This window comes from Rattus norvegicus, chromosome 5, assembly GCF_036323735.1.
Source record: "Rattus norvegicus strain BN/NHsdMcwi chromosome 5, GRCr8, whole genome shotgun sequence".
Taxonomy (NCBI): Eukaryota; Metazoa; Chordata; class Mammalia; order Rodentia; family Muridae; genus Rattus; species Rattus norvegicus.
In genome coordinates, this window is record NC_086023.1 from 135,293,388 (window position 1) to 135,319,992 (window position 26,605).

A 26,605-nucleotide genomic window follows, 5' to 3' on the forward strand; every position below is an offset into this window, starting at 1 on the left:
TATCAAATTTCATTCAACTCAGCTTTCTCATGACTTGTTTACAGAAGTCTATCTAGGATCAAGCTTACAATATAAAGGGAACTAGAGATTTAGATTCAAGGGTAGATCTCAGCCGAATTATTCTCCAGCCAAGTAAAAGGTGATGTATGAGAACTGCACGCTGGACCTAACCACAGATCCAATCAGCAAGGATCCTACGCTGCATATAAAGTATATTAAGACTGGAAAAATGTGGGAAAACACTTTGTAGAACACAGTTATCAAGAAGAGCCAGATATTCTTTACTCTTCAGCCAAGCTTTAGTGACTAACACAAAATATGAGAAAAATTGGAAAAGTCATTCTGTACAACTCCATCCTCAAGACTGAATGAAACTGGTCACCATGCTTTGTGGCAGAACTGAGGGGAGTCTGTTTCCATAATTGCATTTTAACAAGCCAGTATGAGACAGCTCAATGTGGGTCTTAATTCATGCACCCTTACTGTCTTAGCACCATAAGATGGTATTTATATCTGACCAATTAGACACCCAGAATTGATAGACCAGTTTGCCACTCAACCCCATACCCCACAATGAGGTACGCCAGGCAGCCCAGGACGTTCTTGTAGTCTTTCAAGTATAATTCCAGAACAAGGGCTTTGTTAAAATTAGCATATTTATTTTTATAGACAAAACTGCACAATATAACAATTCCACTTATTGACATATTGTAATCTTTCTATACAGAAAATAACGTAACAGACTTCTCAATCATAGTCTTCTACTTGTCTCCCACTACAGTGTGATCCTACGGAGTATCTAACAACAGTTTTCCTCAGGAATCATTTCCCATGTTTCTGCCAGTTTTGCCAGGGCAGGATATTATGGCCTTAAATGGAAACCAGGTGAACAGAAGGTAGGCACAAACCAAGACCTGGGTCATATTCCATGCTCCATTTTCAGCACCAAACTGATTTCTACCAGTTCTTGTTTAGCAGACCCCATCCAGGGACAGCACCATGGAAAGCTTACAAGGTATTTGAATTCAGCCAAATATTTGGAAATAGAAACATAGCACCAGTAGATGAAGGGCCTTGATCAACTTGATCACCTCCACATTAGACAGGAAGTGGGTTGTGCAGTAGCAAAACACAAGGCATGTATACACAATATAGAGTGCCCCAAAACAATCCACCAATATTTTTAAGAAAAAAGCCATCAAAGTCTCAGCTGTTGCCTACAATCTTTATTGGAGTTATACAAAAAGAATCCCCAAAAGTGAAAAAATACATTATGTACAAAACCACTTTCCCTCAGGAGGAAGGTTCTGCTCGCCTCTTAACATGCAGTGCTTTTAACTGTAGCTGCAGAGTCCACTGTCCCTTCTGCTGTTGTCTGGCTCTCAGCCTGATTCTCAGCCTGAAAGACAAAGAGCCTAGCTATACTTACCCTGACGTAAGTCATCCCATCGAATGTAACAGCAGGCTTCAGTCCTTCCCAACCAGATGATAGGGCTGACAAACCCAGGCCATCACACAGAAGGATAAAGTAGAAAGGATCAAATAGTACTGTTAACCAGGTACTCTTCCAGATTCACTATTAATAACATCATATGCATTTTAAGAACATTCATTTTTCATATACGCACTTGAGAGGCCTGGCTTCCCAGAGCTAAGAACAATGTGTGAGGCAAGTGGCCAGTCTTACACTACCCACCTCTGCCTCCATGTTTTCTGAAACTTCATTTCCACTGGAGACAGCATCTCCACTGCCTCCATTCACCTCTGGTTCTGGTTTAGCTTTCTTTGCATCATCTTTCCGGGGACTCTCTTCCTCTGGTTTCCTCTAAAGGTAGAATTGTAAAGGTTCCTGTTTTATCTTAAGAAAACAATTGCAGAATAATCCTAGAGGCCCCATGTGGTGACAAAAACGCTGACTCTCACACAGCCTTGGGGATGTGCTCTCTAGTTACAGGGTAGTGCTGAGCATAGATGATGCCACAATGTCCTTTATCTTAAAACTGACATAGTTGGGGTTGGTGATTTAGCTCAGTGGTAGAGCACTTGCCTAGGAAGCACAAGGCCCTGGGTTCGGTCCCCAGCTCCGAAAAAAAAAAAAAAAAAAAAAGAACCAAAAAAAAAAAAAAAATGACATAGTTAAGGCACACAGAAGTGAGCCAGGTTAGAGATCTGAACAATGAAGAAGCACAAGCAAGGATACAGAAGACTTACACCACAGGGTAAGGATCACTGATGGGACTTACTGGCACAAGGCAGAAGTGTGAGAAGCCTACTATAGAGCAAACCAGCAAGATTCCTACACCGTACTCACCTGTTCAATCCTCCATGAGATTTCCAAATAGCCACCAGGCTAAGAAGTTAACCCATTCCCGCAAAGCTTTGGCTTCTTTGAAATTGAATTGTCTCACTGTGCCACTCAGGAGGGTGAATCTATTATTCCTAGTGTATTAATACAGACTTCCCACCCTCAGAATGCAGACACTGTAAGTAAGTTCATGTAAATGTTACCTTCTTTCTGACAAGATGAGAAATATCAGTGACACAGTTTGATGAGGAAGCGCCATCTGTTGGTTTTCTACTGGCAATCTGGCGAAAATGAGCCTTTGTTAGTTATGAATTTACAAAAACCTTATTAGAGTCATAGTAGGCCTATTGACAGAAACAAGATACACACCATGGATACCGAGGCACCAGCTCCACTAGGAGTGAAACCTGAAGTAGAGCTCTCGACCTGTGAGAGACAGACAAGCATGTTACAGCATAGAACCCACACACTCAGGCTCAAGTTGCCTACTGCATTGCAGCAAATTCTTCAACACAGACACCTGAGAAATCCTAAGTGGACAAGACATTAAACCATTCTGTCCTATTTCCAATACAGAGTATATACCAGCATGCTGAGCTAGGAGCAGAGTCAGGCATTTGTGACTAAGAGACTCCATTTGTGACTTAAGCTTTTTCTATATGGTATTCTCAAAAACACTTTACAAATAGTAACACAATATTTATACTGAAAGGCAAAGAAATGTCCAAGGTTAAACAAAATAGCAGTGACAGAATCTACACCTGTCTCCTGCACACAAAGCACAGGTCTAGCTCACTCACATTCTGATCAACTAATTCAAAATCGAGTCATGAGAAAAGTGCCTTTAAAATGGACTATAAACATTACCTGTACAAGTATTTTATTTAAAAAAATTTTAAGATAAAACTCAACAAACCAGAGTGGCCTTCAGAGCCAGCTCAGCTACATTCCCACTCCGCTGAGACTCCTTTGCATCCTCTATCTTCTCCCGAATCTCGGGGAGCAGTTCTTTCAGCTCCTCGATTTCTTTCTCGTATTCAGTAAATGATCCTTCAGCCTCCTTCATCTGCTCAAGTAGTACAGCTACAAAGAACAGCCTTAAGTCATTAACAAAGAACCCAGTGTTTTCCCCACGATATAATCACTGTATGTATCGTCTAAACAGGAAGTCATTACTGCTTACTTACCCATTCTCTTCTCAATGACGTCAATAGATTTGCCAAACTGTGCTACAGCCTCATCATACTGAGAGTTGTAACCATAGGCCAAACCCAACTGGTAGTGAGTCTCCGCAAGGAGACGATCGTGAGCTTCCAAATACTGCTCTTGCAGGCTTAGGCAAGCCTGAAACTCCTCCACAGCTTGGATATAATTCTCTGATAAATGAAGAAATAACACCATGGACAGCATTTAACATAAAAGCAGTTCACGAACGGACTCATCTCTCCCCCTTTCCAAACAAGGTCTCACTATATAGATGTGGATGGCCTGGAGTCACTGTCTCCTGCAGAATGCTTGGATTAACTCTCAGGATATATGATATGGGCTACAAGGCTGTTAGTGCGCTAGATGCTATAGGGAACGCAGACCCCCCTATTCCTGCCCATATTTTGTTTTATATAGAGATAGCTTGTGCTAACATTTCTCCTTTAGTCAGCAGAGAGCTGAAAAATCTGCCTTTGTAATTTTGAATGTTAAAAAAGTCAATTCTAAAGAAAACAGGAGGGGAGAATGGGGACACAGGGAAAGGTAGGAGACAACATAAAGGAAAATGCATTACCAGATTCAACACTAACTTCTCCAAGTTTAAGATGGGCTTGTGCAGCATAAAGCTGGGCTTCTTTTGTTTCTTGCCTAAAAGAAAGATTAGTAAAGCCTTAAAAATAATTGTCAAATCTTAAACTGCTTTCTATTTTCAACCACAAATTCCCACATGAGCCCAAAAACACCAAGAGTTTTTACCTCTTAAAAATAATCTTGGCTAAATCTAGCATATCCCAGGCAAGTTCTAAATTCCCAATCTCCTCTTCTTCATTTTCTTGAAGAGTCTGAAATATATCCGAATCATTGGCATTAGGCAAAAGAACAAGACAGGAATCTTTTTAGAGAATAAATCTTTTTTTTTTTTTCCCTCAGAGCTGGGGACCGAACCCAGGGCCTTCTGCTTGCTAGGCAAGCGCTCTACCACTGAGCTAAATCCCCAACCCCGAGAATAAATCTCAAGTGTATAATTTAATATAATTTAAAAAAAATTCGAGGGGTTGGGGATTTGGCTCAGTGGTAGAGTACTTGCCTAGCAAGTGCAAGGCCCTGGGTTCGGTCCCCAGCTCTGAAAAAAATAGGGGAAAAAAAAAAAAAAAAAAGTCGAAGTGCAGGCCTTCTCCCTAAAACCTACACCAAATGTGTACCTCCTATAAGGTGTCTCCTTACCTCAGTGAAATAATTATAAATTTGTATTTCACCTTATAATGAAAAAAAAAAATCCCTAAGCCCTACCCAAGGAACAACTACTTACCTTGCCTATGTTAGTAACCCACAGCCCTACAGTAAGGAAGCTGTAATGGCACTGAAGGAATGACAGCTTACCTTTTTTTCAAGAACTGATTCATTTGTTGTTTCTTCAGCCTTGTCATTTTCTTTGTCTTCTTCCTCTGAGCCTTCAGTTTCTACAAGAAAAAACTCCTCAGTATTGAGATGTAACTAAAAGTATTTCTTGTCTGGTCTGACTCTGATAAGTATCTGTCAACCTACATTCTCAGACAGAATGGAAAAGAGGCTAATCCAAGTTAGCATTTGATCTGAAGTTTATCCTCAGTCAGTGGTTACTAGCTAATTCAAATCTAACCTACACTAAAATATATACACCTTATATATTCATCCAAATATCAGTTAAGAGACTAATGATTTTCTTTAAGTTTAAGACTAAACCTGGTGATTCAGAGTAAGAAAGATCACCTATATATTGCTTCCTGTAAAAGTCTCCCATCTACTCACCGAACAGGTTTTACTCATTTGTTAAGATAATCACATTATACTCAAAGTATCAAAACATACTAATCTCAGACCATTCAGAATACCAGAAACTAGCGTTCCTACAATAAGCTATGGGGAAGAAGGGAAATGTCTTCATCAGCTCTCCTCAATGAGCAAGTCACAGACTCCAGCCAGCTCAAAAAAATTGAGAATAAACAACTAGTTACTTTAAGATTTAAGTGTGTAGCCACCAACAAACTATGCTGATAGTTACACATCAGTTTTTCAAATAAGCTTTTATAATTACTATTGATAAGACAACTTAAAATTCAAAATGTCAGCTGTTTTAGTTGATACAACCAATTCACATAGATTAATAAGGATATACTCGTTGTCATCTTTCCTTAAGCTAGATGGGGATTTTTCTGTAATTGTCTTTTCCTTCTCAACGAAACAAATCTTACTATATACCCCAAACTACTCTCAAAGACCCAGGAATTAGCAATATTTCTGCATCTCCCTAGTAGCTGGGAGTACAGAGCTGCTACTAGTACATAACTTTCTCCTACCAAAAAAAAAACAAAACTAAAAACAAAAAAACAGATGTCACCACTCTACAACCTATATATAAGAATAGAAACAAAAAGAGTTGGTTTTCATAATTTTTTTTTTGGAAAGACAAGTTATATCCTTGGCTATTCTGAAACTTGCTATATAAACCATTCTGGCTTCAAACTAATCTCTGCTTCAAAAGTACTGACTAAACATGAATTCCATAAGGCCTATAGAACCTAAATGACAGTGGTTTTATCTGCAAATCAACGGTGTAATGAGAATAGGTACAGAAAATTCCTATAAATTGCCAATAGCTAGCACTATCAAAGTACTTGAACAATTTGTAAAGAACAATCTAGTTAACTATAGAAACCCTGTGTAATCAAAAGGTTCACATTTTTTTTTTTTTTTTTTGGTTCTTTTTTTCGGAGCTGGGGACCGAACCCAGGGCCTTTCGGTTGCTAGGCAAGTGCTCTACCACTGAGCTAAATCCCCAACCCCCAAAAGGTTCACATTTTTGTAAGGTGTGTATCCCATGGAGACCAGAAGTAAATGTTATGTGTCTCCCCTGACTCCACCCCCCCCCATTTTCTGAACAAGGGTCTCTCACTGAAGCTGGAGCTCAACAACTGGCTACTTCACAGGATATAAAAGACTTACTTTTATGTTTTTGACTATGCAACTCAAGTGTTTCTGAAACACAGTCACCAAAACAGTTTTTAAAAAATTTTCTTTTAGAGTTTAAGAGATGGCTCAGTGGTTAAGAGCACTGACTGCTCTTCCAGAGGTCCTGAGTTCAATTCCCAGCACACAGTGGCTCACAACCATCTGTAATGGGATCCTATGCCCTCTTCTGGTGTGTCTGAAGACAGTGACAGTGTACTCACATGCACAAAATTTGAAAAAAAAATTTTAAAAAGGATTTAAAAAAAAAAATCATGGATGCCCATGCACAGAGTACAAATACCTGTGGAGGCTCAGAAAAGGGTTCCACCCTGGAAGTAGAATTACAGGAAGTTGTAAAGTGTCTAATGTGGATGTTACTCGGGTCCTTTTCAAAAGCAGTACCTGCTCTTATCCACTAAGCTATCTATTCAGCTCCAACATTTTTTTCATGTACTTTAGTTTTCTAAGTTTAAACTGGATGACTTCACCCAGCCTCCAAAATAATCCAAGAATGCATAATTAAATATATGTGCTTCCACAATACCAGGCATGGAAGGAGGATCATCAAAAGTTGGAAAGTGAGGCCAGGTGATAGTACCAGATGCCTTTAATACCTATACACACAGTAAGCAGGCTGACCTCTGTACATTCATTCAAAGCAAGCCTGGTCTAGAGACTACTTACTGAGGTCCTGAATAGCCAGGGCTATAAAGAAACCCTGTCTTGAAAACAAACAAACAAAAAGGTAAAGGCTAACAAGGGCTATACTTTCATTTATTAGTGAAACTAAGTTAGATGCAATCTCAAAAAAACAAAACTACAGACATATATTTAAGTATCTGGTATCTGTACCTATTTGTACCTATAACAAAGTGTCATGAAATTTAAGTTGGCATACAATAACTTGGAAATTTATATATTAATGACCTGAGAATAATGGGTTTCTCTTGAGAAATCTGTTATTGCCTTTATGGGATAGTGGTGATGAGCTAGGTTAATAAAGAAAGATACTAACTGTAAGACTTCCACACTTAGTAACCAGTGATCAAACACTAATGGGAATATACATAATGTCCCAGCAAATATAAATTTAAGTATTTTCTGACCTTCTTGCAAATGAGTATTACTAGTCATGTGCATATTCCATTTTCTTATTTTTAGATCTGATTTTGTGACATACTTAAAATATGCCAAAACCAAAATTAGAAATTAAGAAAATATATTAAAGATAAATAAGCTATGCAATCCTTACATCTATTTCAGGCCAGTCTAGATTATAGCGAGAACCTGCCTCAAAAACAAATAAATGAGAGTATACTAATTCTAGAATTCCTTCAGGTAAATCAAGTACCCACCCTATCAGTTAGCACAGACCACCTGAGCATAATTTGATTAAATTTTCGTCTACTTACCAACCACATCTAACATGATAATAAGAAATCTGTATCAGGGATATAGATATGCCAGAAATGGTAACAAGTCAAGTACCATGAAATGGGTTGTTATTTTCTTGTGAATTTAGATCAAACTTTGCACATGCCAGGCAAGTATTCTACCACTCAAGTGCCAGCCTATGCACTGGGGTTTTAATTGTGTGTAGAAACCCATGTATGTGAATGTGGGTACATACATCATTGCATCTGTATAGGGAAGAAAATGGCCTTGGGTGTCTCAGAGATGGGACAGGGTCTCTTTTGTATGCAAGGCTAGTTGTTCCACAAGCTTCCATGAAATCTGTATATGACTGCTATCTCTCCTTAGAAAGACTGGTATGGAGGATATGACAACTTTTATGTGGATTCTAGGAACTCATTCAGACTTAGGTTTGACATTAATTATCTGTGCTTTTCACCCACATAGAGGATGTGGATTAGCATTTATCCAGTATCATGGAACCAACCATAGAAAGTGGCTGCACCCTAAACTAGATTCACCTATCTCTATTAGATGTGATGAAGGTTTTCTCCCCAGACCATATTTATAAAATCCACAAAATTTTATTAGACAAAGAACATTGGAAAATGTCACTTATAGGGCAGAATATTTGGTTCATTAATACAGTATCTGGCTAACACATGAGGCCGTGTGTTCAATCCTCAGCACTTCGGAGTGGGGAGGGGGAAGAATCAAAACATAAGAGTTTCAAAAAAAAGACTGAGGAATTCAATTCTAAGCTTTCTATTAAAGAATCCTGACGCCCAAGAAGCCCAACACTGCTACCGCTTCACATCTGACTATGTCTCTGCTGGCTGGAGTGCAGGGACCTGCACATAGGCAAAAACTTACCAGAATGATCAAGTAATAAAGATGGGTCACTGAAAATTCTTAAGACAACCCGTAAAATAGTTTATCAATTATGCAGAAAATTATTCATTGAAATATACCTGTAATTAATGCCAATGTTAGATGAAACTTAAGTACAGTAGAATCCCCAACTGAGCACAACTCAAGTCAGACGTGCCAATTGGTTAGAGGCTTAAAATTATTGATAAAATTGAATCTGAATTAAGCCAATAACACTATAGTTGATTAGCAGCCAAAGCAAGCATTAAATGAAGAAGGAAAGCAACAAAAGGGATAATGACTAGGAACTTCGCTATCTCTTTCCCCTGAAGAGGGCTACTGAAATTAATGTGAATAATCCCCTGAACATCTCTATTAACTAAATGTGAAAAGGGCACCAGAAAGTTAAACTGACTTCACCTAAATGGCATGCCTGCTTAAGTGTACCAATTCAGTGGATTCTACTGCTCTGTTCCTACTTCCTACAGAAGAGAAACCATGTGGAGAGTAAATTTAAAAATCCAAAAGCATGCAAGTGAACATCCATTCAGCATTCTCTGCCAGCCTAGCCTACTATGTCCCTAGCTATCCCACAACCCATTTCTAATCCACCCTTCATATCATTTCATTGGCAAGCATGACATAACAAGTCACTATCCGCTAGCCAAGTTTAAGAAATCAGAAGACCTACTTTGTAGTTTCTAAAGGCAGACTGAAAATCCTGAATGGAAGGCTGACTTTTACAAATGATTAGTGAGTCAAATCTAGACATGTACTCCACCCACTGCAGCTCTATCATATCCCGGTTACCTTCACCCTCTTTCATCTGTTCGTCTCTCTCTTGTGTCTCTTCATTAGCAGCTATCTTAAATTTGTCTTCAGGTGCTTTCTCCGTGGCCCTCTGGGCTACCTTGGTCTCAACCCCATCTCCAGCTGCCTCAGACTCTTCTACAGGAGGCATAGCTTCCTCCTGTTCAGGAACCAGCTCTGCCTTGACCTCCTCTACACTTGCGCCATCTTTAGTTTCTGACAGTCTTTCTGCAGAATTCTGTGGTTCACTAGGAGTTTGATCTCCTGCAGATGATTGTCCAACAACTGGACCATTGTTGGGAAGAACTGTAATCTCCTGCCCTGGCTTCTCAGAGACTTCTGATCCAGCCTCTGCAGCCACTACTGGTGATACTTCAACATCTTGCCCTGAGAGTTGCATAAGAACAGCCTTTCCTAGTTCACTCTCAGAGATAGCTCCCTGATCCTTCGGCTCCTCCCCACCCACATCCACTGACTTGACTTCAGAGTCTATTTCAGCTTCTATTTCTACCACCTTCATTAAAGTGTCCTGCTTTTCTGGAGCCCCAATAGTCTGATCTTCTGAAGTTTCTTTTGGCTTTTTTTCTAAGCTTATCATTTCCTCTCCCTCCTCCTGAGGCACTGCTTCTCTGAATTCTTTATTTTGAACATAAACTCCAGAAATGGATTTTCCTTCCTCAGTACACAATGATTCCTGTTCTGTCTTCCCAGAAGTGACCTCATCTTCATTCAGTCCTGGTATTGCTGCTTCTTTTGCCTCTTCAGAGGATTCAGTTAACTGCTTTGAAGTCGATTCAACTTTTTCCTGGAGCTTCTCTGCAGGCTCACTTATATCCATATCTTCTCTTCCACCCTTCTCCACTTCACTTTCCTGTTCTTTATCAGTTTCAGGCTTTGTCAGAGACTGGCCTTCTGCTTTTTTGGCTTCTTTTTCTCCCATGGCGTCATAAACCTGTTCTCTCAACTCTTCCCTTGCTTCCTCTACATGGTTAAAGAACATGAAGCATAAACATGTCTCCAAGTTTAATGATAAAAGCATAAATTGAAAGTAGAAATACATTCCCTTTAAGCCTAAGTTTTTTCAGCTGCCCCCATGAGAAAAGCAAAGGGAGAAAGGGAGAATCCAAGCTAGCAAAGCAACATACTGCAAAAGAAATGAAGCCTGTAGGTTCACATCAAGTAATCTGTTACCAGTCAGAAAAGACATGTCCAGCTTTCCTCCTCTTAAACATTATACTTATTTGATTTGTAAAATTTTAACAGCCAAACTTAGAAAATATTTAATTTTCTAAGAGGTACAAAACAGCAGTGCTCCAAGGACTATTAAAATAACTGAGCTATGCAAGGTGTTTTAACATTAGCATCAGAAAAATTTTTTTAATATTTAATATACCAATTTAAAAGAATTTATCTATTTGATACCTTTATTTATTCTCTTAGAAGCTCACTACCACTTTAGTTACAGTCTACACTTACTACATCAGCCCAAGTATCTCTGGAGAGACCAACCACCATAAGGAGAACCCTATTTCCACAACTTATTTAAAGGAAGTATCAGTCGTCGCATCTCTTGACTGTAGCATGCAACTCTACATACCATCTACATTATCATTATTTTCTACCAAAGATTCATCTTCTGTTTTTTCTCCTTCTTCCTCTTCTACATGCACTCCTTCTAAGGCATTTCCCAACACTCCATTCTCCATTCTATAAGAAGAAAAAGCACAAAAGTATAACTAGTTCCTAAAAATGTATTTTATGACTGGGGGAAAAACGCAGAAAAAGAAATCAAGTAAAAAGAAAATAAATAAATATATATTCAAAACAGGAGTAGTTCTACAAGTTCCAGGCAGCAAGACATAGTCTTTAAAAATAAGGAGTGTGGGGGGAGAGACGGGCTGGAGCAGTGGCTCAGTGGTTAACGCATTTGCCTCTCTCCAAGAGGACCTGATTTCAGTTGCTAGGATCGATATTAGACAGCTCACAAATGTCTGTAACTCAAACTTATGAGAACTGAGAATTCTGGCCTTAGGAAGTACTTTGCACATATGTGCACAAATCTACCCCTATAGATAATTAAATAAGAGAAAAAAAATTTTTTTTTTAAAGACAGTTCCTTTGTGTAGCCCTGGCTGTCCCGGAAGTAGCTCTGTATACACCAGTCTGTCCCCAAACACAAAAGTCGGCTTGCCCCTCCTTCCCAAATGCTGTGACACCACTGACTGGCTAAGTAAGAAAAACCTGAAAGAAAGAACAGCAACAGTAACAAAACCACTAAACCCAGTCTTATGTCACATGCCTTTAATCCCAACAAAGGAATAAGAATCAGGCAGTTCTCTGTCAGTCCAAGACCAGGCTGATGTATATAGTAAAACTTTCTATAGTGCTCTGAATGAGAATTGCTTATGTTAGAATCCTTGATCTCTAGCTAGTGGAACTATCTGGAAAAGCCTTGTTGGAAGAGGAGTGCTACTTGAGGGTGGGCACTGGCATTTCAAACTTCCAAGCCATCCAAACAATGTCTACTACCCCAGTGCCATGCCTGGCAGCCCTGTACCATGCCTCCATGATAGTTATGAAGTCACCCTCTGAAACTAAGTCTCCAATAAGCTCATTTCGATAAGATGCTTTGATCAACTAAGACACCCCCATATCAAAACAAACGACAAAGAAACAAAACCAACTACAAGCTCAAGAAAGACAACCAATGATGAAAACGTTAAGAATAATGAATGCCCAGCTGTAAATGGAACTTCTGTATCACCTCTTCCATGGTTCAGAGAACTCCAAGAAGAGGCACAGAGGATGAATAAACTGGAGAGGAAGGGTGGAGACACTGAGTTCCAGTATGACAAGACAAGAGCACTTTCTGCTTAATAGCAACTGTGCTTAAGCCTACATAAGATTGCCACAGGACTGGCTGATTTTTATGAACAATTAAAATATACTAAAGAAGCCATAAGATGCTAAGAAAAAGAAGATTCTCACTTGAAAATTACAAATAGTGATTATCATCTGGAGACTAAAACATCTATCCATTTCATTTTGTAGCAGGAACACACTATATTTTCTAAACTATACCAAAGTATACTCCCATTTCCCTTAAATGGCCAGTGACATTCTGTGAACTTAATGCGTTAGTACTAAATCACTTCGTACTAATGTATTAAATGTTCTGAATATTCAAAATTGTGTAAAGACTGATCAGTTAATATTTTGTATATCCTCAAAATAGCTTTGCTTTTTTATACAAGTTGTAAGTTAATTGATTAATTAGTAAATTAATAAATTGAACATTTATATAATAAATTTGTTGAGCAGTTTCCAACAATGTTAATAAGTCTTTGTAACTGGAGAGAAAGAGACAGGTCCCTTTTTTTAAGTTAAGCTACAAAACTTAAACTTGGTCCCCCTGCTTCATCCTCCCCAGGTTTTGGCAAATTCAGGAATATGGAATCCAACCAAACAGAAAGTCTTATTTACTAGATATTTTCATGTGTGACTTTCAAATTCTACTCCATACAGTCCTTGTTGAGTAACTGTTTTGAGCTTGCTCAGAGTGTCTTACTGTTCCTTACTGTCCATATCTCGGTATTAAACTCTGATCAACCACTGATTATTGAAAAGATCATTGCTTCTACTAATTCAAAACCTCAAGATGTAATTTCATTTTTTGCATAAACAATTTTAACCAACAAGGAAGATTTAATTTTTAAAAAGACCAAAGTGACATAAAATATTCCACTCATAAAATGAGGCTTTCCAAGACATACCTGGCCAACTCCAGAAGTGACTTCCCATAAAAAAAGAAGGCTTCTCCACACTCATTAGCCGTTTCTCCATACTTCTTACCTCTATAAAGAAAGTAAATACCTAGTCTGAACATTTTTAATTGCTGGTTAATAACACATAATAGTTAATGTTAAATGTTCTAAATCTATATATAGTGTATATTTTAAGTGTCACTTATAAGAGGTATTCTCCTGCCACTTTATAAATACCATGTGGTCCAGAACTGTTAGGTTCTTTGGTTGGGACTTCCATGATGAAAAAGAATCATGGAAAGCTATTCTGAAATAAAAAATATTATTTCTGATTGTGTTGTTTTTTTTTTTTAATTTTCAACTTTTTTTTTATTAACTTGAGTATTTCTTTTTTTTTTTTTTTTAATTTTTTTATTTACTCATTTATTATATATAAGTACACTGTAGCTGTCTTCAGATACACCAGAAGAGGGCATCAGATCTTCCTTACAGATGGTTGTGAGCCACCATGTGGTTGCTGGGAATTGAACTCATGACCTCTGGAAGAGCAGTCGGGTGCTCTTAACCACTGAGCCATCTCTCCAGCCCGAGTATTTCTTATATACATTTCAAGTGTTATTCCCTTTCCCGGTTTCGGGCAAACATCCCCCTCCCCCCTCCCCTTCCTTATGGGTGTTCCCCTCCCAACCCTCCCCCCATTGCCGCCCTCCCCCCATAGTCTAGTTCACTGGGGGTTCAGTCTTAGCAGGACCCAGGGCTTCCCCTTCCACTGGTGCTCTTACTAGGATATTCATTGCTACCTATGAGGTCAGAGTCCAGGATCAGTCCATGTATAGTATTTAGGTAGTGGCTTAGTCCCTGGTCTGATTGTGTTTTTAATTTATTTTTCTTCATTCATTAGTGTTTTGCCTGCATGGGTGTCATAAGCCCTAAAACTAAGGTTATAAACAGGTATGAGCGGCCATGTGGGTACTGAGAATTGGACCTTAGATACTCTGGAAGAAGAGTCAGTGCTCTAATTCACTACAACATCTGCCAGTCCCCAAAGGAAAATACGGAAACGAGGATGCCTAAACCAAAACCGTTTTTTAACTCATAACTAGCAATACACTATTAAACTCATAACTACTAGCAATAACTATTAAAAATTCTTCCTAAAATTTTCTATTTTGGAAAACGCAAATGTTATTAACTGCTCAGAGCTTTTTTCTTAAAACGGTTGCCCAGCATGGTGGTACTCAAAGTTTAATCCCAACACTCTGAAGAGGTTGACAATTATCTACCAGGCTAATTTAAGGAAGGAGTTCCAGGACAGTCATGAGTTCCAGGACAGTCAGGGTTACACAGAGAAACCCTGTCTGGGGGAAATAAGCATAGGAAAAAACAAAACAAATAAACAAAAAACTAAAAAGGTGGCTGGAAAAGCTGGGCAATTTAATTCCAGCACTTTGGGAAGCAGAGGTCAATGCTGGCTTTTGCTGGAAGCCAGCATGGTCTCCAGAGTGACCAGGATGACCAGGAATACACAGAGAAAAGTATGTCTCAAAACAAAACAAAACCAAAACCAGAACAAGAACAAAAAAGGGAGCTGGAAAAAGACAAGTGAAGCACTTGTTCCTGGCACCCAGGTGGTTAACGACCATAACATCAGCTCCAAATACAATATCTTCTTCTAGCCTCTTGAAGGCACCAAACAAGCACACATACATATATACTCAACATCTAGGGCTGGAGAAATGGCTCCGTAGTTCAAGTACTACAAATTCCAGCTCTAGAGAATCCAGAACTCTCTTTGAGCCTCTAAACTACTGAGCATACCTGGTAGACATAAAACATTAAAAAACAAGAAACAAGAAACAAGGCTTTCGTGGAATCCAAAGACTAGCATAAGTCATACAAAATTAAACCAACTAATGTTTTAAGACTGAGACAGGGCTGGAGAGATGGCTCAGTGGTTAAGAGCACCAACTGCTCTTCCAGAGGTCCTGAGATCAATTCCCAGCAACCACATGGTGGCTCCCAACCATCTGTAAAGAGATCTGATGCCCGCTTCTGGTGTACTTATATATAATGTGTACTTATATATAATAAATGAATAAATCTTTAAAAAAAAAAAAAAAAGACTGAGACAAGGGGACTAGAGAGATGGTTCATCAGTTAAGAGCACTAGCTGTTCTCCCATAGTACCCAGGGTTCGATTCCCGTCACCCACATGGCAGCTCACAGCTATCTAACTCCTTTTCCAGGAGATCTGACACCCTCACATAGACATATATGAAGCCAACACTAATGATCATGGAAAAAAGTAATAATTTATAAAAAAAAAAGTGATTATAAGACAAACTAATCAAGAAGAATTGTATTGAAGGTTATGTTTAAGTGAATTTCATTAGAACAATTTACCTTAAATTTTTTTCCTAGTCAACGAAAATTTAACTCAGTTGCTTTTGCCTAGAATATGTGAGGACTTAAGCTTTTTTAAACCAACACTGAAGAGGAAAAGATTCCATTATATCCTTTCTGACAGGACAGCCAAAATGTTGATCTTTCCAAAATTCTAAAGAATAAACTAAGAGTGTTTACTTAATCTTTAAAAACCCATGTATTGGGCTGGAGAGATACCTCAATGGTTAAGAGCACTTGTTGCGGGGGGTTGGGGATTTAGCTCAGCGGTAGAGCGCTTGCCTAGGAAGCTCAAGGCCCTGGGTTCAGTCCCCAGCTCCGAAAAAAAGAACCAAAAAAAAAAAAAAAGGTCCACATTCAATTCCCAGCACCTACAGGTCAGGTCAACTTACAAGCACTTCTAATTCCTGTTCCAGGTGATCGATGCCCTCCTCCTGGCCTTGCTGAACACCAGGCATGTACATGTTCAGACACATACATGCAAAATACCCATTCACGTATTTAAGAAAAAAAAAAAAAAAACAAAAACCCGTGTTTCATTTCTAAACCCATTTTTATTGAAAACTTTCCAACACTTACAGTTTACACTGATTAGTTTTTGACCACTTGAAACAAACTACAGTTATCTGGGAACAAGAATCTCAACTGAGACAATACCCAAGACAACCTGCAGTCTATGGGACATTTTCTGAATTAATGATTAATATGGGAAGGCCCCCCATCCATTGTAGGTAGTACCACCTATGGGCAGGTGGTCATGATAGTCTAAGAAGGCAGAGTGAGCAAGACATTGAGAACAAGCTAGTAAGCAGTGTTTGTGCCCTGAATTCCCTCAATGATGGAAGTATGATCTGGACATGTAAGCCAAGTAAACCCTCAATACTTAATCCAAGTTGACTTGGGAGCATGGTGCTTACTTATCACAGCAATACCAGGGTATAAGACACCACAACATATTTGTTCTTTACTCATAGCACAGTACTAAATACCACAGCCCAAATTTACTAAGTCCAGACAGAACAGAACAAAGGCAGGCCCAGTGATTGCTATAGACATCTAAGAATAACATTAGTCTGCATGCTGAGAGAAGAAATTGGGCACAGGCAAAAAGTAAATATGAAACCTACAAAAACTTGTCAGGATTTTTTTTCCTAGTGTGAATGAAAACGCATGACTAACTTTCAATTGCTAGAAAAACTGTCATAGAGACATCTAGTTCAAGTTCAGACAAAGTGATTAGGAAAAGGATATTTTGAAGAATAAGATTACTAATCTGTTTGACACACAGCCAACTCACAGCTCCCATCATACTCCAATCAGTTAATGTTTGGAAAATGCTATCCAAAACAAATTTAGTAGCAGAAATTAAATCAAGGGTAGTCAAGCTGGAGAGAAGGTTGAGAGCTTTAAAAAAAGCTGCTGCTCTGGCAGAGAAACTAGGTTTGATTCCAAGCACCCACACATTTGACAACTCACAATCTACTACAAAAGGTATCCCAATGCCCAAACTTGGCCTTCATAGGCACCTGGCACACATATGCCATATATACATACTTTCATGCAACACATAAAAAAATTAAAAAATAGAAACCAAACTGATATACCCCAGTAGAATAAGGAAAGGGCTTAATGGTAATATACTTACTTTCCATCTAAAAGAACTTAGAATTAAACCCAAGTATCTACTTCGAGACAGTTTCTCTGTATACCTGGATGTGCTAGTACTCCCTCTGTAACCCAGGCTGGCCTCTGCCTCCAAAATTCTAAGATTAAAGGTATGTTCACAACCATTCAACTCTCAAACATGTTTTATATAATAAAAAGTAAAAAATTACTTATGTGTCCTTATTAATGACTATGATAAAAATCACCTTATTCAAAAAATTAAAGACTGAAATTACTGAGTGATATTTAGGTTTTAGAATCATGAAAAAATTCATCCTCAGAAAATAAAAAGCCAGAGTTGTTTTTGTGGTTCAGCAGATTACACATGGGAGTTCACATATATAGATAGGCAAGCACTCTACCATCATGCTCCTATATTTCTACCCTCATTCTTCCTTCTTTCTCCCAATAGAAAACCTGTTACAAGTTTGTAAGCAATATACTACTGTTTTACAATAGAACAAATACTTACAAAAGACTAGCTGCTTCTTGGAATGCATTAACAGCTGCTGGAATGTCACCCATCACCAGATGTTTCTGTCCTAATCCCAGTAGTTTCTTAGCTTCACTATCCACATCCAGACTGCAAGAAAAATATCTTAGTGTCAAATATTGTTCCCATCAGTACTCATTGGATATCTTACATTTAAACAATTGTTAAAATAGTTGTTAACCAAGTTGTTAACTTAACCAAGCATGATGCATACACCCATAATCCCAACACTCTAAAGGAAAGGCAGGATGCCTGAGAATGAGCTTGAACTACACGACAAGATACTACATGAAAAAAGAGAAGACCTGCTAAGTCACATTTATTTACAAAATGAGGAAAAAGATTAAAAATGCAACTTTCACAAAACCTTATAGGTCATACTGTTATAAATAAATGCTAACTACACAACAAAAAAACCACCAAGAAAACCAAAAGACATACACGTTTATTAGTTAAAATTAAAAGTAAAAAATAGTGGGTTGGGGATTTAGCTCAGTGGTAGAGCGCCTGCCTATCAAGCACAACGCCCTGGGTTCAGTCCCCAGCTCCGGGAAAAAAAAAAAAAAAAAAGTAAAAAATATGAAAAAAAAATAGACAGGTATGGTTAATGATGGAGCCATAACTGTGCTTTCTTAGCATGAACAGAACTTTACATTCAGTCTTTAGTACCATATACACGAGGCATGGTGGTAGATACTAACCATTCTCAGGATATAGAGATGAGCCTACATGAGTCCCTATCTCAAAGGCAGAAAGATTGTGTTGTGGCACACAGCTTTGATTCCAGAGCTCACAAGAAATAGGCAAGCAGTTCTCCATGATTTGAGGCCTGGGCAGCTATAAAATGAGGCTGTCTCTTTTCTTTAAAAGGGTTTTAAAGAAGGGGGCATGGTGCACATACATATATACCAGGCAAAACAACATACAAATAAAACAAAAATAAATTTAAAACATAACAAAAACAAAAAGAAAAAAAAAAAGGAAAAACACACAAAGGCTGACTTGGGAGTCAAAAGCTTTGCCTAGCATGCATGAGGCCTTGGATTCAACCAAGCTCCCGTACCATAAAAGAAAAAACACTTAGGAAAGAGATAGTGGTTGAGACAGGACAATATAATACTAGCATAAATAAACAGACCAGACCAGAATTCAAACTAGATTTACATAATTCAGTCAATTAATAATTTAATTGGAGCTGGAGAGATGGCTCAGCTGTTAAGAGCACCCGACTACTCTTCCAGAGGTCCTGAGTTCAATTCCCAGCAACCACATGGTGGCTCACAACCATCTGTAAAGAGATCCGATGCCCTCTTCTGGTGTTATCTGAAGACAGCTACAGTGTACTTATATATAATAAATGAATAAATCTTTAAAAAAAATTTTTTGACAAAATTATCAATCAATGGGAAACAGATTATCTTATCTTGAAATAAATAACTGATGTTAAAAAAAAAAAAAGATAGGTGTATGGAGAAGATTAGGGGTTAAGAGCACTGGCTGTTCTTCCAGAGGATTTGGGTTCAATTTCTAACACGCACAGGATCTCCCATAATACTAATAATAATATGGTATGTATGTAACCCCAGTTCCAGATAATCCATTGTCTTGTCATCATGTAGAATCCTTTATGTATATGCAGCATATAAGCTCACATAGCTATACATACATACACTAAAAATAAAAAAGATAATAATTTTTTTTTCTTTTCTTTTTTTCGGAGCTGGGGACCGAACTCAGGGCTCTACCACTGAGCTAAATCCCCAACCCCAAGATAAATTTTTTAAAAAGTAAACTGAAGGGCTGTAGAGATGGTTCAGCGGTTAAGAGTAATGACTGCTCTTCTAGAGGTCCTCAGTTCAAATTCCAGCAACCACACAGTGATTCACAACTGTCTGTAATGGGATCTGAAGCCCTCTTTTGGTGTCTTAAGACAGCTATAGTGTTCTACTCATACAACTTGATTTAATTCCTAGCATTCTATATACACAAGTTGTTGTTATCTGACCTCCACAATCCATGCTGTCACACACACACACACACACACACACACAGTGCTTTAAAAGAAAAAAAAGGAGGGGTGGAACAGAAGCCAGGTGGTACATGTCTTTAACCCCAGAATTTAAGAGGCAGGTGGATATCTGCAAATTCAAGATACCCAAGACTACATAGTGAGACTGACTCAAAAAATAAAAGGAAATATGGATATAGCTCAGTTGATAGTTATTTGTCTAGTACGCAAAAATCCCTGGGTTTAATCTCCAGCACTGCATAAAAGCAGGTATGGTACCATAGACCTATGACAGCAGTTGGAAGGAGACAAAAATTTAAAATTTCAAGATCATCATAGGAAATACAGGGAGACTAAGGCCAACCAGCGTTATATGAAACCCTCCATAGGGGTAATACCCTAAATAAATAAGCTAGGTGTGGTGGCCTATGCCTTTGATCCCAGCAGAGGCAAGCGGATCTGAGAATTCAAGGACAAACTAGTCAACATAGTGAGTTCCAGGATACAGAGAAACCCTGTCTGGGTAAATAGGCAAACTAAATAAATAGGAGCTCAGTGTATTAGCTCAATGGCTAAATCTCTTGTTGAACAAGCATGAGGACTAAGTTGCATCCCTAGGACCCTCTTAAATGCAGGATAGACCCACTCGCATTTCCAGTACTTAGAAAGTAGAGATGGGAATCCTACTCAGCAAGACCTGGGTTCAGTTGTGAGATCTACACTCAATGATCAAAGATTCCCAATATCAATCTTGTCCTACTTAGCTTTAGCTGCCAACTAGACATACCCTAGAGCCATTTGATTACCAACCAAGGAATAGCCCAGAATCAGACTGAGGGAAGCACCATCCCTAGAAAGATGAACCTCCATTGCAAAAAATAAACAAAACTGACAAACAAACTTGCTGAGCATGAACCTGTAAGCAAACCAAAGAAAACAGCAGAGTTTCCATGGCTCCCACTCTGATTTTCCTTACTGATGCTTGAAGTGTTAAGCCCAACCAATCTTTTCTTCCCCAGGTTGCTTTTACTCAGTGTTTCATAATAGTTAACAGAAAACAAACTAAGATAACTGGGGTTACTTACAAGATGTAAGCTCAATTACTTTTTTATTTTTCTGTTACTAGAGACTAAACCTTGATTCTCAGGCATGCTAAGAAAGCATATTAATAATTAAGCTACACTGAAAATCTTAATTTTCATTTACCTCAAATTTTAATACTGGAAACAAACACTGTGATTTGATCCCCCTAAGGAATGCTCTCATTTTAGACAAAACATCTTCCAAATACCCAGGTATTTGAAAAATCTGTTAGCAGTTTATAGTAGTCATCATGGCATATCCTTTATTTTTATTGGAGGGATATCAATCAGGTTTACCTACTATTGGGTTTACATTAGTGCCGATTATATAATGAAAGGGGCAGAACTTCTTTATAAAAGACATAAATGAATCCCTGAACAGGTTTTTCAGACCACAGAGGCATCTAAGAAGAAAAGGAGAGGGGCAGAAGGTACATTTCCAGAGATACTACTATGAGTAAAGCCTCAGATTCCATCCCCAGTGAGCAATCTGCCCTCAGTTATATAACTTCACTTGTTTCAAATACAAACATCATTGTACCATATAACCTTACCTCTCCATTTTATCTGCAGAGGTAGAAGGAGCAGGAGCATCTTCAACTCTATAATCAATAAAATAGAAAAAAGTTAAAATGGAGGATCTCTTAAGCTTGGGTATTAAGTAATATCAGAAAAATACAAAAACATAAAAGAAATTTTAAAAACAACACAGATATCAGGGGAGTGGGTGGTATACGCTTTAATCCAAGCACTCTAGGCCAGCCTGGTCTACAAAGTAAGTTCCAAGACAGCCAGGGCTACACAGAGAAACTGTCTCAAACACACACACACACACACACACACACACACACACACACACACACAGAGCAAATATTTACTGACTCATATGCATTACTAAGTTCAATTCTTTGGTGAGTGGGTAAAGTCACACTTCCTTCCAAGCATGACAACCTAAGTTTGATGACTGGAACCCACATGGTATAGGTTAGAATGACTCACATTAACTTGTTTTCTGACCCCTACACACATGTCCTCCCCTTACTACTACACAAAATTCAAATGTAGCTTAATAAATAAAACTTAATCCTTGATCACTGAAACAAGCAGCAACTTTCCTATGACGAACCAGAAAAAAACAGGCACAATAATTTAAAAAGCAGTACTTTCAAATGCAGGACTCAACAAAGCAGGCTAACTACCAGATCCTAGAATGGCCTTTTAGATTCCTATGTACAAACTCTAGATCAGCTAGTTATATTCCCGTTGATTGTTTCACAGATACTAAGCAAAATTTTCAAATGGTAGACTTAAAGTAAGTGATCTACCACCCCCGTCCTCTATCCAAGGACTACAAGATTATGCTGATCCAAGGAACACGAACAAATGTATTAAGTACCATGATTAAAGGACTATATTTTTATTTCCAATATGTAACAGATGAAATAGAAGATATCACAGGGCAATGCCAGATTATGCTGTGTTTCTAACTACACTAAAGCATTGTACATTTCATTGTATCTACCATTTACAAAACATTATTATAAATTCACCTCTGCCGCCCAAGTACTGGAATTAATAAAGGTGTGTGTGTCACACTTAGCCCTAAAAACTAATTTTATGTGTTTAATTTTAATTGACTATACTCACAAGAATAGGCAAGTAATTTGCAGTGTTTGTTGGTTCATGCTGTAATTAATCCCAACTCTCAGGAAGAGACAGGAGAATCAAAAAACAAAAAACAAAAACATGTGGGGCTGGCAAGATGGCTCAACAAGTAAAGTGCTTGCTTGCGGAACTGATAGCTCAGGTTTGAGTTCCCAGAACTCACTCCTGAAAGGTGTCCCTGACTACAAGAGTGCTCTGGCACCACACATACACATATATACACAACAATAACCTTAATACTTTTCAAAAATATACTTTTTCTGAAATACAGTTTCTCCGTGTAGCCTTAATTATCCTGGAACTAGCTCTATAAACCACACTGGTCTCAAACTCAGAGATCTGTCTGCCTCTGTCTCCCTAGGAATGGGATTAAGTATTCCACCACTACCCAGTTCAAAAATATACTTGTTAAATAAATTATCAGGTCAGGAATGGTGGTCCATGCTTTTAATCCCAGTACTTGGGAAGTCAGCCTGGTATACAGAATGAGTTCAAAGACAATCAGGGATTCACAAAGAAAGTGTCTCAGAAAAAAATAACAACCACGGGATCTTAAATCCTCTTCTGTCTTCCTCAGAGATCAGGCATAAACATGATGTTCACATGAATACACACACATATTCATACACATACATGCCAATACATAATCACTGAATTTTAATAATCTTATGATACAACGATTTTTAAAAAATGTGTCTGAAGGGGTTGGGGATTTAGCTCAGTGGTAGAGCGCTTGCCTAGCAACCGCAAGGCCCTGCCTGGGTTCAGTCCCCAGCTCCGGAAAAAAAAAAAAAGAAAAAGAAAAAAAAAAAAAAGTGTGTCTGAAGACCAAACATAGTGATGCACAACTTTAATCCTAGCATTTGGGAGGCCGAGGCAAGTAGATCTTTGTGAGTTCCAGGTCTACCTGGTCTACATAGTGAATTCCAGGACAGCCAAGATATAGAGAAATGCTCTCTCAAAAACAAAAAAAAGTATGTGTAGATTTTTTTTTATAAGTAGGCATGTAATTTTCTGTAAATACCCATCCAGGAAGCTGGGAATTACTTCACCAATAGCTAGAGTTTAACTGAACATAAATGAATACATGAAAACTTTACTTTTAAAGTTTGTTTATACAGTCGTTTAAAAAAAAAAGCTGGAGGCTGGGTGGGGGCAGTACACTCCTCTTTAACCCTAAGCACTTGGGAGACCAAAGCAGTCAGAAACTCTTCTCTTGAGTTCCAAGGCAGCCAGGACTACACAGAGAAACGCTGTCTAGAAAAACTGAGAAAAGGGGCAGGGGAAAAGCTAAAGATCTAATCCAAGATACTATGCTAGGTAAGCACTCCCAAACTGTAAAGTATTGGGGGGAAAAAAAGGATCTCCGATGTAATACAAACAGCTGTTCAGAAAGCACCATAAATGGATTCATTCTGTAATATTATCTACAGAATTCCCAAACTTAATCTACTCTGGTCCTTAAAAAAAAAAAAAAAAAAAAAAGTTGGGCTGGAGAGATAGCTCAGTGGTTAAGAGAACTGACTGCTCTTCCACAGGTCCAGAGTTCAATTCCCAGCACACACATGGTGGCTCACAACCATCTGTAATGGGACCTGATGCCCTCTTCTGGTGTGTCTGAAGACAGCTATAGTGTGTGTACTCATATACATTAAATATAAAAATTTAAAAAAAATCAATGAAGAGGAAGTAGAGTGGAATCTAAAATCAAAACTGCACTTCCCAAATGGTTGAGTGGTTTGAGAACCACTGATTTTCAAGAACGTCTAGGAAAGGAACCAATGTGATAGGGTAAGCAAAGACACTATGATCTCTGATAAAATTGTACTGAGTGAAATGTCAACTAAAACATAAACCTATAGAAAAAAAACCACTCAGATATCTCACAGACACCTTTACTTTTACCCAAAGCAATACTTCTAAATGCTCAAAAAACAGAAAAAAATAGAATCAAGTACCTAAAAAAGGCATGGGAAATTGGAAAATCGAACCTATTGTACGGAAAATACTCTTTTCTCAAACTGATGGAGGTGTCTCTGCACTAGGCGAAATAGTTCATGTTTGATTAAGCCCTCAAATTAGGTCATTCCTCCTTTGGGATCCTTTCGCCTAACAAACTCATCTAGCAAGTAAACACTACTTAGACTGAAAGCTCCACGCAGCCTTTACCTTAGACGCTACACAAGTGAAATGTCTCTTGAAGCTACAAAATCTCCGACTCAGTGAAAACCTAAAGAACCACGACACTTCTCTGCAAAGGATGAGAGTTACAAAGCTTCAGTCCCGTAACCACCCTCAGATTACTGTAAACCTGGTAGGAGTATAGAATAAAATTCGCTGCGCCCAACCGCAGTGGCAAAAGCAGCCTTAACTCCAAACAATGGAGTTTTCCCGCCTCCTAAAAGCCCCGCCCACTCCTAAGAGCCAAAAGCAAGACCGCCGGAGTGCAAAGCCCCGCCCTCTGAGAGGCCCCACCCACCCGAGTCCCCAGTTCCAAGCCTTCACCCTCGTGTGGCTTTTTTTTTTCTTTTGGCGCCAAATCTGTTGGCCAATTTCTAGGTTCGTCCACAGACTCTCTACAGAGGCGCACCCTAGGAATGGGCGGCCGGTAGAGGTTCAAGAACCGACTGGAGCCGGGCCCCGCCTACCTACCGGCAACCTCGGGCCGGGGGTGGAAGAAAAGGGGCCGGCGATGGAGACAGCCACCGCTGCCCCCGGCAAGATGGCGGCCGTGAAAAGCCGGGCAGGGGGCGCCAGCCACCCGCCGTTAACGCTAGTGCGCCAGCTCTTCGCAAGTGGGACTTCTCCACAAACCAACCCTCTCCGAACGCCCGCAGTTGTTTAGGGGAAGGCAGCTGTCCCACCCACCAGTCCGTCCCGCCCGCGAAGCCAAGTCCACCAGCTCTCCCTGAGGACTGGCCCATGCCTCAAGCTCGCCACAGTCCCGCTTACTTGTCAGCGGAAACCAGTTCCGCGGCGATGGCAGCAGTGGCTGTAGACTCTGTGGCCATCGTTCCCCTGAGGTGGTGGGCCAGTGGGCAGTATACTGCCTGCGAAGAAAACGAGAGAATTCCAGACAACGATGACTTACTCAGGTAGAGAAAATGGCAGATTGGAGACCCCGCGCGGTTGAGGCCCTCTTATATACCAGAGCCCCTTGCCCCGCCCATCCACTTCCGGATCCTCCCCCTCGTGTTTAAAGGGCTAGCATTCAACACCTTTCTGTCACAAGGACACACAGCCCCTTATCCCTTCCCGTTTGGTTATCTTCCCGCCCTGGCCCGTTTTTCCTTAAAAAAGAAAAAAGAAAAAGAAAGTAAGATAGAAAGGAAAAAGAAAACAAAAATCAAACAACTTCCTGCTTCTGTGGCTAGTCGTGTTAGAAGCACCAAAATCTCGGTACTACTTCTGAATGGGAGCCAGCCTAGAGATTCCACAATTAAGTGGAACCAGTGAGTCTCTGCGACTGTGGAAAAAGTAGTCCCGAGGGTTTCTTTCTGACGGGGATACCCGAGAAGGTGACAGGTCTTCCCTATGCCCTCTCAGTCTTAACGGATGGAAACGCAAGAGCTGGGCACGAGTACAGCAGCAACGGCTAGAACTGACCAGAGAGACGCGTGGCTCTGGGCCTCAGCAACTACTGACGAAGGAAGATGCTGCTCTAGGATTGGCTACAGATAAACTAACGCGCTTGATTCAAAACTCAGAGGAGCAAAGGGATGTGAGTGTTTAGATCCACCCCCTCTGACTGATCCAATCCGTTGATGCCATCATCTTACTCTACCCATTTCCAAGTTGTTGATCTAAATCCTATACTTAAAACACTTTAGTGGTTGGGGATTTAGTTCAGTGGTAGAGCACTTACCCAGCAAGCACAAGGCCCTGGGTTGGGTCCTCAGCTCCAGGGGAAAAAAAAGACATAAAACACTTTAA

At 39.3% G+C, this 26,605-nt stretch overlaps 1 protein-coding gene across 7 annotated transcripts; it reads right to left on the reverse strand.

The window, feature by feature from the left end:
- Positions 1 to 1,211: 1,211 nt before the first annotated feature.
- Positions 1,212 to 26,605, reverse strand: Nasp (nuclear autoantigenic sperm protein). Of its 7 annotated transcripts, none has more exons than XM_006238646.5 (16): positions 26,183 to 26,605; positions 25,625 to 25,722; positions 21,562 to 21,609; positions 17,897 to 18,007; positions 13,366 to 13,446; positions 11,190 to 11,299; positions 9,593 to 10,573; positions 4,892 to 4,971; positions 4,268 to 4,353; positions 4,086 to 4,159; positions 3,493 to 3,681; positions 3,222 to 3,388; positions 2,675 to 2,731; positions 2,509 to 2,586; positions 1,697 to 1,825; positions 1,212 to 1,399 (listed from the first exon to the last, which is right to left on the reverse strand). In XM_006238646.5, the coding sequence occupies exons 2-16, from the start codon at positions 25,681 to 25,683 to the stop codon at positions 1,319 to 1,321; spliced, it is 2,331 nt and encodes a 776-aa protein (XP_006238708.1). In that variant the 5' UTR covers positions 25,684 to 25,722; positions 26,183 to 26,605; the 3' UTR covers positions 1,212 to 1,318. The 7 variants fall into 7 exon arrangements, with proteins under 7 accessions (XP_006238708.1, XP_008762215.1, XP_063143478.1 ...); XM_008763993.4 differs by having other exon boundaries at positions 26,028 to 26,239; XM_063287408.1 differs by having other exon boundaries at positions 25,891 to 26,236.

Excerpts from the sequence above, each read along its gene's own strand:
- Nasp (XM_006238646.5), bottom strand. The coding sequence starts at position 25,683 with ATGGCCACAGAGTCTACAGCCACTGCTGCCATCGCCGCGGAACTGGTT. Across the intron at positions 13,447-17,896 it reads CAAGAAGCAGCTAGTCTTTT|AGGTAAGAAGTATGGAGAAA; the intron begins GTAAGTATTTGT and ends CTTTCTTTATAG. Across the intron at positions 2,587-2,674 it reads CTGGTGCCTCGGTATCCATG|ATTGCCAGTAGAAAACCAAC; the intron begins GTGTGTATCTTG and ends CATTTTCGCCAG.